Source organism: Melanostigma gelatinosum (assembly GCF_949748355.1).
Source record: "Melanostigma gelatinosum genome assembly, chromosome: 21".
Lineage (NCBI taxonomy): Eukaryota > Metazoa > Chordata > Actinopteri > Perciformes > Zoarcidae > Melanostigma > Melanostigma gelatinosum.
Window position 1 is genome coordinate 12,954,387 of NC_136654.1, and position 17,686 is coordinate 12,972,072.

Genomic DNA, 17,686 nt, shown 5'->3' on the forward strand with positions numbered 1-17,686 from the left:
CAGCAGCTTTAACACATTTCTATGTGACTTATAGCATTTTAAAGCATCTTATATTTATCTGTTATCAGTGATATATACATGACTTTACTCATATTAAATTCATAATATAGATAAGCATGTCACATAGGAATCATAATTACAGTAGATAGAAACAGACTTGAATAAATCAATTCGTCGGTATCGGCCTGATATCAGTGCATCTACACAGTCACTATTAAACCAGAGGCCTTGTGTTTACATTCTTAATATTTGCCACCAAGACTTGACACACCACGACCTTCTATTCAACATAGATTTATTAATTTGAGCTCATGCATTGGTATTATACTTGATCCTTTCAGTGTACTACATAAAAGAGACACTGACCAAACAATCTGAGGTCAAGAATCAGATTGAAAGATTCCCATGAAATGATGAGGCAACCACACCTGTACGCTGACTTCTTCTTCCATCTCTAAGCAGATACTGTGGACAATAATAATATTCAGTATATTACAAAAGACACAGATCTTATGGCAAATCCATAAGTACATTGATGGTGTCTCGCTCAGATTAAATAATAACCAATAATTTAGGCTCATGATCAGTATTTGCACTTCTCCAGGTTTGGTAGAGACGAGGTCATGCTCTGCTTCCTGCCGATTCCACTAGAATAATTTAAACAGAGTTATGTGCTGTAGTGACAGAGGGTCTCTGGATTCGGAGGTGTGCATCTCTTCTGCGAGCAGACAGCTAGTCCCTTCATTTCAGCGCCCGTGTGAGGGAGGACCAGTCCTCCCCGTCAATTCCTATTTGATTTGATGCTTCGCTGCCGAATAAAACGAGACGTCTTGCACCGGTGGATCCCTGTGTAGGCGAGCGGCCGGACGTCTCCGCCAGCTCATGAAGACGTGCGGCTTCTCCGCTGGACTTTCCTCAGCAGGGAGACCAGACCCTGAGCGACAAACGGCCACAGCAGGAAGAGGACGATGGTCTGACCCGACACGTCAAACAGCCACCACCTCTCCTCCTGAGGGGAAAGACAAACGCCTCGTTAATCACAACACTCATTTGTGATACCGGTACCGGAAACAACTTTCCAGGATATCTAGCCGACACTAACCTGCTGCTTCGAGGCTGCGGCTGCACACTGCAGACACGGCCTCCACTCTGAAGTCTGGGCCTGTCGCACATAAACAGCAGCTTAGAGAGTAAAGTCTGGATATTTCTAGATTTTACTTTGAAATACGTGAAACTACTTAAGTAGAAAAAGAAAAAGGTGTTTGTTGCAGTAAAAGAAAATAGGTATATTAAAAATAAGTTGTTTCTCTATGAACTACATAACAGGAACTATGCATGACTAATATATATTTAATAAACAAATCTCACATATCCTTTTAAAGTATTCCAAATTACCCCTATGTACTACTATCCTCATTTGAGAAACTCTGCACTATAATGTGTCTCAATCCGCTGCTGAAAATAGTCCCCAGCACATGCACTGTTTCCACAATATGGTTTTAATACGTTTTTTTACATTTGAAACTTAAAGACAAATTTGTTCACGTGAGCATTCTGGACTTCTATGACGACATTTTAATGAAGCAGAAGTAGAGATTGACCATCTGCATTGACATCAGCTGTTTGCCGTGGACAGAGAACAATGATGCTGTTGGTGCTTACGTGGGTGGCGGCGAGCCGCTCCACCACCTCCAGCCGGTCCATCACGCTCCTCATGTCCTCTCTGAGCCTCCGTAGGGCCAGGATGATCTGCTGCTGGAGCTGGGTGTCGTGGAGCCTCTCGACTCCGCCCTCTGAACCATCCCCTCCTCCTCGGCCGGCCCCTCCGCCACCGCCACCACCGAGGCCCCTCCACCTCGGACTGCCCTGAGGAACACCACCTACAGACACAAGGGTACATACAGTCTCAGTAACAACAGAGTGAGGCCCTGCTGTAATGATAAAAGTGGAAAAGGTTGCAAACATTGTTGTGATCAATAATGAATAAAAGAAAAGATTATAATATAAATAACCATGTAAATAATGCATGGATTTGATTTTTATTTCATATTGGAAATTCCATTCAATGCCCCTTTTTAAAGTTCCAGCCAATCCCTTTAAAAAGGGACAGTTCACCCCAAAATCAAAAAAATCCCAAACAAATGTGTTTCCTACCTCAGCTGTAGTACCATTTATCTAGATAGTGTTGGCGATATCAGCCGTAGAGACGTCTCTCTAATATAATGGGACTATATTGTACTCAGCTTGCGGTGCTCAAAGCTCCCAAAAAAACAAAAAACAAAAACTCTACAGCAACGTCCCTTAAGAGACCATGACCCGGTTCCTGAAGGTCGTCCACACACCTCGTTGCGAGCCGTTTCATTTATGAATCTCCAAAGCTAGGCGACTAGCACTGAAACAATCTAGACTGATGAGCAGCACTTCTGGCAAGAGGAAAATATATTTCTTTCTGATTTGGGAGTTAACTGTCCCTTTAAACTCAACAACCAGAACGAGCTTAACAAGGTTGCCTTAGAGTTATCCATTATTGACCTTTCCCGTGTTGGAGCAGCTTACGTTCTCTCCAGTTGTGGTGGGAACCTTCCCGCCCGGTGTCTCGACCCCTCCTGTTGGGACCGGGACCCTTTCCATCCTCTGCCCCCTCTCCACCTTCACCTGCTCCGACCTGCCGCACCCCCACACCGCCCTCCAGCTGGTGGCTCTGAACGGGAGCCGGCTCCAGGGACGGGTGGCCGTTGTGGAAACTGTTGGTCTTGACGAAAGGAATCTGCAATTGAAAGACAGTCTTTGAAATGGTTGAACAGACATTTTACATGTCGTGTTCCTGCTCACGGGGCAGTTGGCTGTACTTGGTCTGGTCTGTGTGTTGGGCGATGCGAGTCGTACCTTGAAGTTGCCGAGTTGCTCAACCGAATCCACGGAGTCGCAGAAGATCTCGCTCTCTGAGTCACTGGTCAACACCAAACCCTCACACACACCAGTGTCTGCCGGAGCACAAGCATTTTGTATACAGGAGGCCGATTAGTATTTCACCCAACCCGACACCCAGTGAGTTCCATTCCCTTTTTGGAGTTTTTTCCTTTCTTTTGCATTCATTTTTCCTGGTTTATATTTTAGCACTTTGAAAGAAGGACATTGATCTGTTTTTTGTTGGAAGTTTGTTTTTGAGTTGGACAAAGCTTGGTTCATTATTCGAGACGGGTTGTTTTCTTAATAAATCATGTTTAAGCAAACAAAATAAAAGGGACAGTTCTCCCCCAAAATAAAATAGAATACAAATCCCTCCTTTAACCTGTCGTGCTATTTATCTATCCAGATGCTGTAGAGACGTCTGCCCTCTCTCTAATATCATGGGACTCGATTTTACTCGGCTTGTGGTGCTCAAAGCACCAAAACATACATTTAAAAAACTCAACACAGAAATGGTGATCCGGTCACTCAAGATAATCCAGACGCTGTAGTGAGCAGTTCACACGAAACTTGAAGATTCCTCTTTTCTTTGGTGGGATCACGAGGATTTAAACTGACTTATTTTCAGTTCCTCTCTGAACCAGGTCTTAGAGCCACAGTCGCCTTTTAAACTTAAACTCGGCTTAAAAGTGAAACCTATTGTTATGACCCAAATATAGATATAGATCACACAGAGCAGAGGCAGGTAGGATAGAGTAGCTGTCCAGTCAGTCGACTGTTCGCCGTCTCTCACTTCAAACAGAAACTAAAATCTTGTCACGTTGCCTCCAGATATCTGCAGCCGTTTATAGATTATTATTAACCTATATTTATGATTGTGTCAGACGACGTTGTGACCCTTACCAGATGTTGGCTGTGGTGCAGTTTTGCTCGCCACTTAAAGAGGACGTAGAAGAAGATTGAGGTGTTCACTGAGACCAGAGAGTAGACTAAGAGGGGGGGGGGGGGGGGGGGGGTTGAGTCGCGCTCCATCCATTACGTACCGTTAGGGATGGTGTTGCCAGTGAGGTCTATGACCTCAGACAGGTTCATCTCCTGATCAGCCCCACCCTGCTCCTCCCCCTCCCCCTCCTCTGCTGCCCGCTCACTGCCTTTACCACCTACAGGGTGACAATGTGAAAACCATGATGAACAGTCCACATGGACCACAGGTCTGTTTATGTCCTGCGCTTAACAACGCTTACCATTCAATAAGACTGAAGATGTGCAATTGTACATAGAAACTATAATATCACATAAAACCTGCTATCAGAACAGGAGATTGCATTCATCACAGTCCCTGTAACATCTTAGCACTACTTTAACATTTGTCCAAAAGTGCTTGCAGGGTGTAATGTAAACAGTATGTATACAAACAGACTTTTGTTATTTTAGGTTCAGGGTCACTGACCTTCGAGTGCGAGCAGAGACTCTGGGGGCCGCGGCATGTCATCGATCACCAGGTAGAGCGGCTCGAAGTGCTGGAAGAGCGAGGCCGTTTTCGCGTTCATGGGCATGGCGTCGAACACCTGCAGTCAGAGGAAACGCTATTCATCACTAGAGTCCAATTACACGTCGCTGTGTTCATCTGCTGTCTTCATGCCTCACATCAAGGTGTAGAAGGAGGTTTATTATGCAGTCTTTACATGAACTCATGGTGTTGTATTGAAACAGGTGCGTTGTGTACCTCCTGTGCCACTTTCTTCATCTCGTCCACGTATGCTGCCATGGCGCTCTCACTGCTCATCTCTCCCAGGCGTCTCCAGGCGTCCCTGACACGTTCACAGGAACCACCGGTCAACAAACAGTCGGCTGTTACACGTCATCCCATAAACTACAGTACTTCTGACCACAAAGTCTTCTGTACTCCTATGCTATGCTGTGGGAATTCTTAATTAATGTATTTCAAGATTTGCTTTGCAGTTTCATTCTTCAGTGTCAATTGACCCTTTGCTAAGCCACACCCCCTGGTGCTACTCCATCAAGCTTTCAGCGTTACCCCGGAGCCCACACTGTCACTAACGGCAGAAAGAAATATTATCTAAATATGATCTAACCTTCAGACAAAAAGCTTTACAATGTGCGTTTGAAGGATATATCCAGGATTTCAAACTGCCTCATGTGTGTCTCGTTCAGCGTCGTAAATACACGAGGGCAAAGGGCAAAACTGCCCCTAAGAAATATCATTTTGCCCCTGATATCACTAGGAGAGGGGCAAAAAATGCCCTGAAAAAAATGGAGCGCTTCTTAATCAGACCTGTGACTGCGAGACTGCGGTCAACTCAGCAGACACTTACATGTCAGTGCACCTATATGCTGACATTCACGGTCAACGCATTTAAACGGTGCAGATCGGGAGCGAGCGAAGGACTTTGAAAGTTAGCGGAAAGATTAACGTGAGACAACATCCGGTCTCTTAAGACGAACATCCGGTTTTCAGAATAAGATGCCAACAAAGTATGAATTATATTCACATTAAGTATAAAACATGCTACCTGCATCTCGTCAAAGGGAAAATACACCTAAATTATGCGTAAAGTGTCTTTATTCTTTGATTTGAGGGTTGCAGGAAATGAATAATACCTGACTGACAGTCAATTAAGATATTTTACTCAGTAAAAACTCTGAACTGAATTTGTACCTTCAAATGGCACATTTTTAAAAATTTGACGGTGCTATAAAAATGTTTTTCTCAAAAATTCCACACAATGACAAATGCATAAGTTCAGCACAAAATGGGTAATATCACAATATTTGAGGTGCTACAAAAATATTTTTTCTCAATAATTCCATACAATGGCTGATATATATGTAATCAAGGCATCGTTGACTTAATAATTGTTCATCGTCTTTTAAAACATTTAATAATAACAATAAATAACCACAAAGAAATAAGAATAAAATTGAATGTGATTGTCTGATTTGTTTGTTTTTTGTTAAATAAATCTAAGAAAACGCTTTGAATCTGTAGGCTACTACTCGTCTTATTATTGCCATTTGATGACAATTGCTCATATATTGTATTTTTTGAAAATGCCCCTGGATTTCAGTCAGTGGGGGCAAAAATTGCCCACAAAAAAAGATGTGAATTTCCTACTCTGGTCTCGTTACAACATCTCTGGGAAACGAGTGTCACTATTACACAACGTTTAACCATGACGAGCTCTAAATCCACTAAACCAGAGAAAAATAGAAGAACACCTGTCAATAGAGCACAGCCAGATAAAAAGAATGTAATTACATTCAGTTATTATTCCTTTTAATGCCGTTATTTTAAAAACATATGACTGTACATGCCAGTACACAGCGACAGCACTACTCGCATTTAACAGGCAGTACTGAGAGTACCTTCACCTTCTTCTAGCTGTCAGACAGCCCTATCCGACCTGAAAGTGAAACTAATCGATGCTCTCCCCAAAGCCACAAGACTCCACGAACAAAAAACAAAACCACCCAGTATAGATTAGTTTCACATTCAAAATACTCCACATCACAGACTGTGAGGTTTAAAGTCAGGCACTGTTTGTCGAGTGTCTGAGGACTCTCTGGCAGACATTTTGAGCCCGTTATGAACACTTTTCACAAGGCTGCATTTTTGCAGACTTTGCCTCAGGGAATTACCCACAATTCATAGCAATGTGACGTTAATCACGGAGTTACTAGTGGAAGTCGGATAAAGAGGACGGCACGTGGGTGTTGCGCCTGGAATATTACATTTACACATAACCATTAGGGATTAAAGATAGACTATAAAAACACAAAGATGATGAATCCAAGCAGAGACTATAGCTCACCGATTTAGTCATCAAACATTTAATTTTGTTATTAAAGCTATTTGGACAAAAACGAGTAAATAGATTATTTGACGAATAACTCATCTCTTGAGGAAAGAGCGTGGAAGACGTTCCGGTTCAAAATAAAAAAATATAAAAGAAATACCCACGACTGTGCAGAACATGACGTTTTATATGTCGCAGCAAAGTACTGTCCCATTCGTATTCACACGATTTCAAGCCTTTGTAGCCTCTCACACTCAAACATTTAACAGGTGACTTCAGATAAGTCCCAGAGGGTTCAGGGTTCAAGGCTTTCGGGGGACTTTGGGATTGGATCAAAGGGTACATCCCAAGTCTCTTAATTCTCATTTCCTCGCTCCTCGATCCTCGCTTGAACCGGAAGTTGTTCTGTGCCGCCATATTGACGGCCGTCCCAAAGCTCTTATTTAGCTCATTTAAGGGAAACAATAATCATATTCTGGGTTATTTAATATCGACGTCACAATCTGAATTTCAAATCGTACAGACGCAAATAATTCATGAATAAGACGATCGCATTCCGCCGGTAGAAATCGATCCTGCGCTTATAAACAGAACACTGTTTGTTAACAGACTACAGAGAGAAACACCTCTACAGTGGTGATTACTGTGCGTCTTTATTAGTTATTAGTGTTATTATTAGTTTATATTATGAAGTACAGTGATCATGTGAACAGACACAAACTTCTCAAAAGTCTCTCCAGCTGTTAAAGCTGACTGACAGCTGATCCAGCTGTGATCAGCTGATCCTCCGTCATCAGAAACAGACGTCGCTTCAAGTGACGCAACTGAGGAAAGAACATCTCATGTCTCTTAAAACAGATTTCGTCGTTCCTCTCTCCTTGCATGGTCTCCTCCATGCATCCCTGGTGGGAGGGACTAAGACGCAAGGAAAGGACCCAAGTGAGGGAAACGGGGATGCAATTAAGAGACTTGGGATGTACCCAAAGTACCTCATGCAACCACACTTCAAAACCCAGAACTGTCCCTTTAAGGATTTGCTCGCACCTTCTTAATCTGTTAGAAGTGAAGTGAACTGACAGGATGTGTTAGCGACCATCAAGTTCAACTGACCCCACGTTAGCCTCAGAGTTAAGCCATGTGCCCGGTCAAGATCTCCTTAAGCAAGACACTGATCCTCTCTCCATCGACGTAACGTGCAACACAACCTCTCTGCTGCTGCTCCTGATAGAGAACTAGAAGGAGACGAAGTGTGGAGACGTATACCTAACAAGACAAACTACCCAACCCACAGAGAACCTCACACCAAACTCCACGCAACAAATGTGTCATCATGTCCACTGGCCAAATTAATATTGAAAAATAAAATGAAAAAGATTTGAAACGGAAATACGATGTAGAGTACGAACTGCATGGCGTTATGAAAAACAAGCTGACTCTTGATGACAATGACACACAAGCCTTGCGCACAAACAAACAAACACACACACACACCATTTGTAGCGACCCACTGGGTCCCAGAAGCTGGGTCGAGGCACTGAACAAGGTCCACACATGGCCTGTTTGTACAGACTGTAGAAACGCAGCATGACCTCGTAGGACGGTCGGTAGGAACCTGCAGGGTAACAGACCATTATGAGCTTTGTCTGCTTATTGCTCCATTGAGCGGGACAAAGGGAAACCATAAAGGAGAGCAGTCTAGAATTACAGAAGGTCAGAGGAGACTTCAAGCTGTACTCAGACATTTCACAGTTAATGTTTCTTGCTCACATGTTAAAAGCAATATCGCTGGCTGACGATATAAATCAACAAATGCAATTAACATTTTGTCAACTTCAGAGTAGTTGTTGCAATGAAATGTGCTAAACACCAGACTCCATTGAAAAAGACTAATGTTTAGTGTGGCCTTCTTATTGGTATCAGTACACAATAACAAATCATGAGGCGCCATGACATGCATGTAATAATAATAGTATGATGTGACCAGTTATACAAGAGATAATGCATAGTTCTTATAAGTCTTACATTAAGCCTCCTGTTTGTATTAAATGACGTTTGGTTTTACCCTCTCTCTCTCTCTCTCTCTGTACAGCATAGCAAAGTGTCGGTAAACCCCACAAGAGTAAAGATGAATGAGTCATTGCTACAGTGTAGTCACAACAAACACACGGTATGTGAAATAATGTTGATGGTTGTAAAAGGCTACATACCATTTTTGGGGAGGTTATGGATGACGTCCACAGCGGCCTGAAACCGTCTCTGGTGATCAACCACGGGCTCTGCCATCGCCAGGACTGGCATGACACTAACTCGTATAATCTAACGGAAGGGACGAGTGCTACTGGAGCCGAGAGAGCACACGCACGCACACACACACACACACACGCAACCGTCCGTTAGGAGAGTGGAATGGAACACCAACATTGACAGTTCGCTTAAACGACACACATTTTTGACATACGCCAGAATGCAACACCGAGCACCGTTTGTTGTATTTATGGAACGCATGTCTGAATTTAAACATGCACATAACGTTATCATACACGTGATATTCTGGTGCACGCGTATGCCGAGAAACAACAGTATTAACGTTACTTAAATTCTAGGTTTGGTTGGATAAGACTAAACAAGAATACCAAGTGCAACAAATGGGAGTTGACGATAGCTAAGTTAGCTTGCTCAGCTAACTTAGTTATAACGTTAGCTGACCGAGGTACGGACCCCGGCCGGTGTAGCTTAGCCACAGCATCGTCAGTTAGCTTGTTAACTTCTCTTACGTCAGTTGCTGTGTGCCCTGTCACTGGCACACTTGTAGTTGGTCTGTATCAGAGAGACTCTGAGTGAATGGTGGTCTCGGCTGTGTTTGGGTTTACTTCCTTTGACGGTAAACGTTGCATGACGAAACTGCCCATGGACCTACCTGGGTCGTAGGACGTTGGGACAAACCAACCATCTCCAGCCACTGTAACGTACAGAGCCGAGTTCCGTGTCAAATCATGTGACCCACGTTTGACCACGCCCACTTGTACATTTAAAGTGGCACCCCTAAAAATAAATGTACATTTATGAATACTAATGATAATAATACTCACATACAATGATATATACAACATACATTTAAATCGAGAAAAGCAGCACGTGACACACAAAGCACGGCGGAAAAATTATTCTGATCTTTTCCTAAAATAAAACCAATAACACACTGTGAAAATCCACTGCTAGTAAAAGAACCTCGCAAGAGGTCGTTAGGCGATGTTTTTGGATTAATATTACTGCTGCATTGATGTGCATGTGGCATTTTACTGCTGCAGATTATGGTTGTGGTAATTCTAACCACTTAGTGTACTGTTGGGTAGTTTAGTCTACAGCAACGCATCATATTAAATAAAATCACTTTGTAGCGTCGCTGTCCTGTGAGAAGCCCCGTGTCTTTGAACATTTTGTGGCGATGCATTTCTAAAATAATCCAGTGTGTTTCTAATAGTTTATTTATATTAAGAATTGGGAGATTTTTCTCAACCTGCAAAAGAACACTTCGTCCGAAATTTCTGAATGACCAAATTTAGAGATACGTGAATTTCACTGGACAGGAAGGTACCAACCAACAATTGCTATTTTTAAATTATTTGTACGATTTCAGACAAATGTAACAGTGTAAAAAGTTCAATATCTGCCTCTGATACAGTTGTATACAATGTAAATTCGCAAGTACCTCGAGCTAGTTTTGGAATTGTCGTTATCACTGTTTAAAAGCTATAATCTGTAATAATGCCAGTGCAATTTAATAAATGGCTCCGATAGCAGCACAGAAGCTGGACCTGCGTCAATTCAACTGGAGACATCCATTCATTAAAGAGCGTCTGCAGTCCGCGTATTACTGCGCACGCGGGCCAATTTGTGCATAAATCATTCCGCGGCAACCATCGCCCCAATTACAGGGGACAGAGTGAGAGGATCAGCTGTTTCCAGTTATCATCAATCATACTGTGGATCAAATGAGAGACCAGTGGACCGAGAAGAGGAAGGCTATTTCACCGTGGACACATTGAGCGTCTCTCCTCGGTCTATAATCCGTTTAGGATTCCGTCAAGCTACCACAGACACACAATACGACACCCGGAAGTGCTAATAGTTTTCCCGTCAAAACAAAAGCATAACAAATTGCTACATTGTTGACAATGACCTGCTTTAATATGATTGACACAACAGAAAATCAATCGAATCCAAAAGGTAGAAATAAAGTGAGATTTATTTTTCAACTATGCTACTTTAAAGCTGTGTGTAAATCTGTTGATTGAGTCTTTAAATAAGGCACCAGACATCAAAACCCTTACGAGACCTCCACGGCTCTTATTTTGAAAGTCCCCCTCAGGAAGCCCTTGTCTGTTGTGGTTTATACAGCTCTATATTTATAAATTCATCTCAGTGACATCAGCAGGGTGAAAGGTTTGCCCAGACTCCTCCAGGATAAAAGCATGAGGTGCAGCGCGCGGACCGACATGAAGGTGCTCGTGTCTTCCTCCTGCGGGGTCTCCGTGCAGCTGAACCGCTAGACCGCTTATCTCGCAGCCCGAGGAACAACGCAGGACCCCGGACCAACAGGGGGAGAAAAGGCTGAGGAAGGAAGGGAGAGGGAGGCAGAGCGAAGTCAAGCGCAGCTTCCTTGCGGCATGTTGGGCAACAGAAAGAAAGCGGCCCCGGCGGTGAAGAACGGAGCCGGGACGTCCGAATCAAAGGCCATTGATCCTCTGAGGAGTCTGGGTGAGTGTTTGTGTTACAGATGTTGTTACAGATGCTCCCCCCCCCCTCTCCTCTCTGACATACTCATATTGATATACTGTCGCCACAGTGGACCGTTACCCCCCCCCCCCCCCCTCTCCAATAAGCAGAATAGATACAAGGAATAAACCTCAGTAAAAAACAAGCATAGCAAAAATGTTACCGTATTTCTTCTAAAAACATTAATTATTATGTAATTACTTACATTTGTTTTAAAAACAGTGATTTAAACTTCAATATTTAATTTTTTTTATTTGTGTCCTCAGTACAAAAGTAGGTTCAGACATGAAGGTTCCATAATGGAAATAGAGAGTAAATGTTATTCAAACTTCGATGTTTTGTTTTGTATTTCTGTGTCTGTCTTCCTTCGAAATGAACACACACACACACACCCACACACACACACATACGCACACACACACACACACACACACATACGCACACACACACACACACACACACACACACACACACACACACACACACACGCACACACCATAGTGTGTGATACTTTAAATCAGGACCAATGGCAAACATGAAACCCAGCATAAAATCATATAAAGTTAACAGCTGCAGTGAATGGTTGTCTTCTTTAGCAATTGGTTATTTTAATGTGACTAATCAGAATGAATCGTAGTTGATAAAATGTCAAAATGTTGTGAAAAATGACAGTTTGTTTTGTTTCCTCTGACCAACTGTCCAACATCCATAGATAGTAAATTTAAAATTATATCGAAAAAAAGCAAATCTTCACATCACAGAAGCTGAAACTATGTGAATATTTGACCTTTTTGTTTTATGACCGACTAAAAAAATCAATAAAATGATTTAAAATATTGGCGACAGACTAATCGTGAGTAAACGTAGTGTCTGTAAACTGGGAAAATTGAAGATTGATTTCATGACATTCGAGCTCATGTCTTTTTATTGATGAGGGTCAGTATTGTGTTGTTTTTTTACAGCATGTAGTGCCGTGTATTTATCCAGAGGGATTTTTAAACTTCGGTGTCCCACGTTGGGAAACGTAAACATTTACCAGCTGGTTAAGCACATTTTCTCCCCAACCAGAGTATTTAGGGCAACATGTTTCCAGGTTTCACTGCTGTCCTCCTCAGGCTCTGCATGCTCAGTGAACTCTCGTGGTTATTATTTCTCTGTAGGGCCCTTTCCATAATGTTGTCGTCACTTTTGATAAACAATTAAGTAGACGTACGGTGACAGAGAGGAGTTTCCCCGAGCGATCGCATTACAGCCCGTTTATAGATTGTTCAATAAACAATTTCATAAATAGTTGTCCAGGTTGAAAAGTGCCAAAGTTACCCTTTAATGTCTCAATTTGTCTTAATCTTAAAGTGCCAATTTGCAGTTTGATTGTGACTATTTTATCCTAAAGCCATTGTCCCCAATGAAAGCAACATGCTCTATGGATGATCTAACTGGAAAGAGTTTACAGTGTGAACTTAAAATTTTTCAAGCGTCACAAATTAAACTCCAGAAACGGCTCAATACGACAAAGGGAAAATGTGAAAAAAATGTCCTTCTTTTTTTGTAATTTGGGTGAACTGACCCTCTAAGCTGTAACTTTAAATTAAGAAATGAACCATGTTGCTCTGGTCAAAGGGGCTAAGCTGTATGTTCTCCCGCGTGCTCCCAGCTGTGATCCTTAATAAACCCACCATAGTTTGGCCTGTCTGTCTGCAGATACTACACCAGCAGCAGCAGCCCCGCTGAGCCCCTAAATGTCAGAGAGAAGCCTGTTAATACTGGTAGTGCAGAGCAGCAGCATCAACAAATATAGACCATCTCACTACTGCCTCACTGCCCACTGGCCTCCACTAACATGTGTGGGCTGCTGAAAGGCTCTAGCTGTGCTTTACCGACACGTGTATTTGTTAGTTTGTGCACCAGCCTCGTTCTCGCTGTTTGCAGTCAATGTGGGAAGAGTGATAAATCCTCAGAAATATAAGTGACAGAAAGCTTTGCCTGGTGATGTCGCTAACGGTTGAGGGCGGTTGAAACTGCCATACGGTAAGGGCCCTCTATGGAGGACCCCTACATCCAGAGGTGCAGGAGGGAGGCCGACACGAAGCAAAAATCTGACGTTTAATTGAAATTATTTCCAGCTGACATCATTATTAAATCGGGTCAGATGCGTCTTTTACTCTTCACTCCAAACACTCTGTTTGCAAACTAATGTTACTTTTGTCAGTTGGTTCAGTCAGTAAATATGTAAATATCTAGTAAAGATAATCTCAATGTGAAAGTGAATTTGTCCGTCGCAACCCATTTTATATTAGTGAACACTTGTGTTGTACCTAGCTAAGTTTGAACTTATTAAGAGCGGCCTCTTAGTACTTTGTTTGTGTAGTTATACTCCAATACTGACTACTGAAAATAGTATACTTTTTACTTCACTACATATTAGCTACAGTTACTTATGCCTTTGCAGATTAAGATTCCACAAGCAAAACATATTAGTTCATCGAGTTTGAAAACTTTGATCAAGTACAATTTAGACTGCCTACAACATTTAATTGTTTTTCCTGCGGGTATTGCTTCATTGTGTTTCATTGCGCGACCTTTTTAAAGCTGCTATGCGGAACGTTTGTCATTGGTCAAGACCACACGGTTTCATCGCACCTGCTGAGCAAACAAGCTTCTGCGGTTTTGAGGTCAGTCACTTCAAAGGGGCCCACTGAATTTCACCCCCCGCTGTAGTCATACTCTCCTCATTTACAGTAGCTCTGTACACAGAGTGTGTGTGTGTGTGTCTGCATGTAGCGTGTGTTTTCCCAGTCTCAAGACCCCTTTGTGGGTGAAGCGACCCAGCACTTCCCAAACTACAGTGAGGCTTCTGTTTCAGCTGCTGACTCCTGCTTACTCAGCGTAGGACTCAGCAGTGTCTGTGAAGGAGACTCGCAGCACTTGTTACGGACACCGTTTTGCAGTGGACTAGAAAACATAAGTTAGAACGTACTATTCCCCTCGCTACACATTGAAACACGCCGTATGATAACAAATCCCAGCGGCCCATGCAGGCCCATTTTAAGCCCCTACTCAAAGGAAACTTGAGATACATGACATTCCACACATGGCAAACCTTTTACATTGCCACAGTATTGAGACCATCATAATGTTCACATTTAAAGACATTGCTTTGCTATTGGTCACTGCAATTACCGGATGGTCACTGATTAGATTGCTCGGCTTTAAGTGGGGTTCCAGTACACAAAGGAAACCCTCCCATAACCTGTTTTTACATATTTATAATAAAATATAACATTAATCATTTTTTGGCCAGTTGGGGACAGTGAACAAGCCATAAACCCAACATTGATACATCATTTTATAAGTTGTTATGGTTATTGTTAGCAAACAGTTTTTGCTTTCTTGAGTTGGATGAGGGGAATGACATCACTCAAGTTTGTGCATTAAAAGGTCTGGTTCTGTCCAAAGTTGAAAAGAATGTGCCTATAAACACCTCTAAAGCCACTGTTTTCTTGAATAAACAAACAAGATGCAACATGGTAATTAGTGTGCTTTAGAGGTGTTGTGTTTTCAGCTTACTCCACCGCCCCCAAGTGGCCTACAAAATATAATATGTGCAGTGTTAATATTTTTAATGTTGTACGTTTATTATCAATGCTTTAAAGGACCAGTGTGTAGCATTTCGGGGATCTATTGGCAGAAATTGAATATAATATTCATAAACTTCTACAGTAACCCAAAACGGACAAACCAACAATGGCTCCAGAGAGAGCCCTTCACGCTATTATGTTACATGACCCCCGCTAGATGCCACCAAATCCTACACACTGTGCCTTTAAGGTTGTTTTTAAGACTGTTATTCTCTATATATTTTTAAATCTTGCTCTCCATAAAAACATTTACTAGAAATTTCCTAAAATTAAAATATGTTTCATGCACTTGATTCTGTCTTTTACTGGTTGTCTAAAGCTGTTGAATGTACTTGAAACATGTTTATCATTTAACTCATAACGATTCATGGATTATCACAAGACCTTTGCCATCAAACACTTTGCATCACCTCCTACTGAGCTCCCCTCTGCTAATCCAATCCAAGACTGCCACTGTTCTAATAATCCCAGTCATCATCTGGATGTGGGTTAACAGATGTTGCACAGTATAGTCTGGCAGTATACAAAGGAAGTTGCAGCTGTATTCATTTCAATCAGGAGAGACTTGTTTCATAAGTTTAACAATGATTTATTATACAAGCGTCAAATATGAAAAAGTGCAAAGTCTTTGGCGATTGGACTCCATCCTGAAGTACTATCACCGAGGGTAGGGATACTGAGGTCCAACAGGCCTAATCCCCCCTTGGAGTCCAGACACTGGTGGTGGTGATGACAGGAGTCGCTGCTATCTGATGCTGACTCAGGAGCACGACTGTGATGCTGACTGGAGGCGACTGGGGTGGAGGAGGGTTGCATCTGCTTAGCTGAAATGACACCTGACAGCAGCAGAGAGGAGAACACTATTTAAAGATTGACAGCAACGATATGATTGGCTTGAGGACCCGGTGTGCCGAATCTGGTTGGTTACTTAAAAGTGCACGCCCCCAATCAGCTGATAGAGTACTTACAAGGAGAGGAAAGACAGAGATTACTAGTGAGTGTCTTCCTGATTGAACTTGCGCTTGAGCTACATTTAAACAGACAAAGAACATTGTATCTTGGTATTTCATAAATCTGACATGACAGCCATTGCAACATGCATATGTTGAGTTCTGAAAGATTTCAGCTGAAGTGTCATTTTTTTTCCCCCGGTTCTATTTATTTATTATTTTAAGTTACAATGTATATTGTCTAACAGGATGGTATGCAGAATATTATCATGACTTCTGATTGCATGAGTGGGTGAAATAAGTTTAGTCATGGTAACAAAATATGTTTACAAGACTCATCAGGAGTCTGTTTAACAATCCAGGACCTGACTATCCTGTTATTTTGCATCTCCACTTTGCATGATCGCAGTCCATTATTCCCTCATGTAAATATGTGCCCCTGATTTCGGCAACAAAATCTGAAGCCAGAGTTATTTATCATCTGTGAGAGTAGAGATACGTCTCCACTGTTTCCATTGTCAACTGTCATTTGAAGAACTTGTCGTGGAAATTACTGTCATACTGATATTTTCTCAAACATATAATCATCTCATTGTAAGTAGATGAAAATCACTGGTTGATATCCAGCTTCAGATTAGATTCAGACTCTATGGTTCAGTTCAGTTTAAGGAAATCACTGTGATTAGTGGATTCACTCACCGGGGTCAAGCTAATTCCAGCAGTAATATTGACATGAGTATCGACTCCATTACAAAGCACGCCGTCATCTGCATAGAAGTGGAAACGCGCTGAGATTGAAGATTCAACACTTTTCTGTTTGCTGCTGCCTTTAATTGAACCAGATTCAAGGATATTAATACATTTTCTGCATTTCTACATTTTACTACTGTATTTTATATTTGCTTTTTAGTGTTTTTACGATTGTTTTTAATGTTTCAATGAATGAATCTCCTTTTCTTTACCTTATGTTTTGATGCTTTTTTGGTTTTATGTGAAGCACTTTGAATTGCCGTGTTGAAATGTGCTATACAAATAAACTTGCCTTGCCTTGAGCGCAGAAGTTTATGTTTTTTACAGGACCTGTTTAAAGCTAAAGTTTTACTCTGGGCGAGAGACGTTTTTTAAAACTTCTGGCTGTTTTGTTTAAAACATGCTTTTCAATCCCGCCGGCAGGTTCTGGGGTTCAGAGGGTTAAGCTAAGAAAGATTGCTGAAATGAATAATTAGGTTGGTTAAAATGTGTCATCTTCGTGAACGGTGTCACAGGATATTTCTTTCATAACAGGCCAAAAGCCCTCAGCTAATTGGAATTGGAGTGTCCTCTCCTCTGTCCCATCACCAACCTTTTCATTATATCTCTCACTCCTCATTTTTCCTCCTCATCATCTAGTCTCTGTCTTTCTTTATGTCTCCGTCTATATCGTCTCATCTCTAACCGCACCCAAATGGTGGTTCAGCACCAAAATGAATTACAGAGCTCCCATATGAGCTGCTGCGGTTCAACAGATGTATATATATATATATATATATATATATATACACTGTAACAGCCCCGGGGTGGTCAGGGGTGTTACTGGACAATATGCAATACTTAT

At 42.0% G+C, this 17,686-nt stretch overlaps 2 protein-coding genes across 2 annotated transcripts in view; one reads left to right on the forward strand and one right to left on the reverse strand.

The window, feature by feature from the left end:
* Window positions 1-307: 307 nt before the first annotated feature.
* Window positions 308-9,674, reverse strand: acbd4 (acyl-CoA binding domain containing 4). Its single transcript, XM_079293668.1, has 10 exons — window positions 9,503-9,674; window positions 8,936-9,066; window positions 8,220-8,340; window positions 4,637-4,721; window positions 4,361-4,478; window positions 2,887-2,984; window positions 2,557-2,767; window positions 1,663-1,880; window positions 1,103-1,162; window positions 308-1,009 (listed from the first exon to the last, which is right to left on the reverse strand). The coding sequence occupies exons 2-10, from the start codon at window positions 9,024-9,026 to the stop codon at window positions 881-883; spliced, it is 1,131 nt and encodes a 376-aa protein (XP_079149794.1). The 5' UTR covers window positions 9,027-9,066; window positions 9,503-9,674; the 3' UTR covers window positions 308-880.
* Window positions 9,675-11,395: 1,721 nt separating this feature from the next.
* The window catches only part of LOC306795221 (1-phosphatidylinositol 4,5-bisphosphate phosphodiesterase delta-3-A-like), a gene marked incomplete at its 5' end in the record, with an annotated part of 34,464 nt that continues 28,173 nt past the window's right edge, over window positions 11,396-17,686 (forward strand). Inside the window, one exon of the mRNA XM_079293664.1 lies at window positions 11,396-11,486. Within this exon, the coding sequence (XP_079149790.1) occupies window positions 11,396-11,486 (91 nt within the window). The remainder of the gene's footprint in view (window positions 11,487-17,686) is intronic.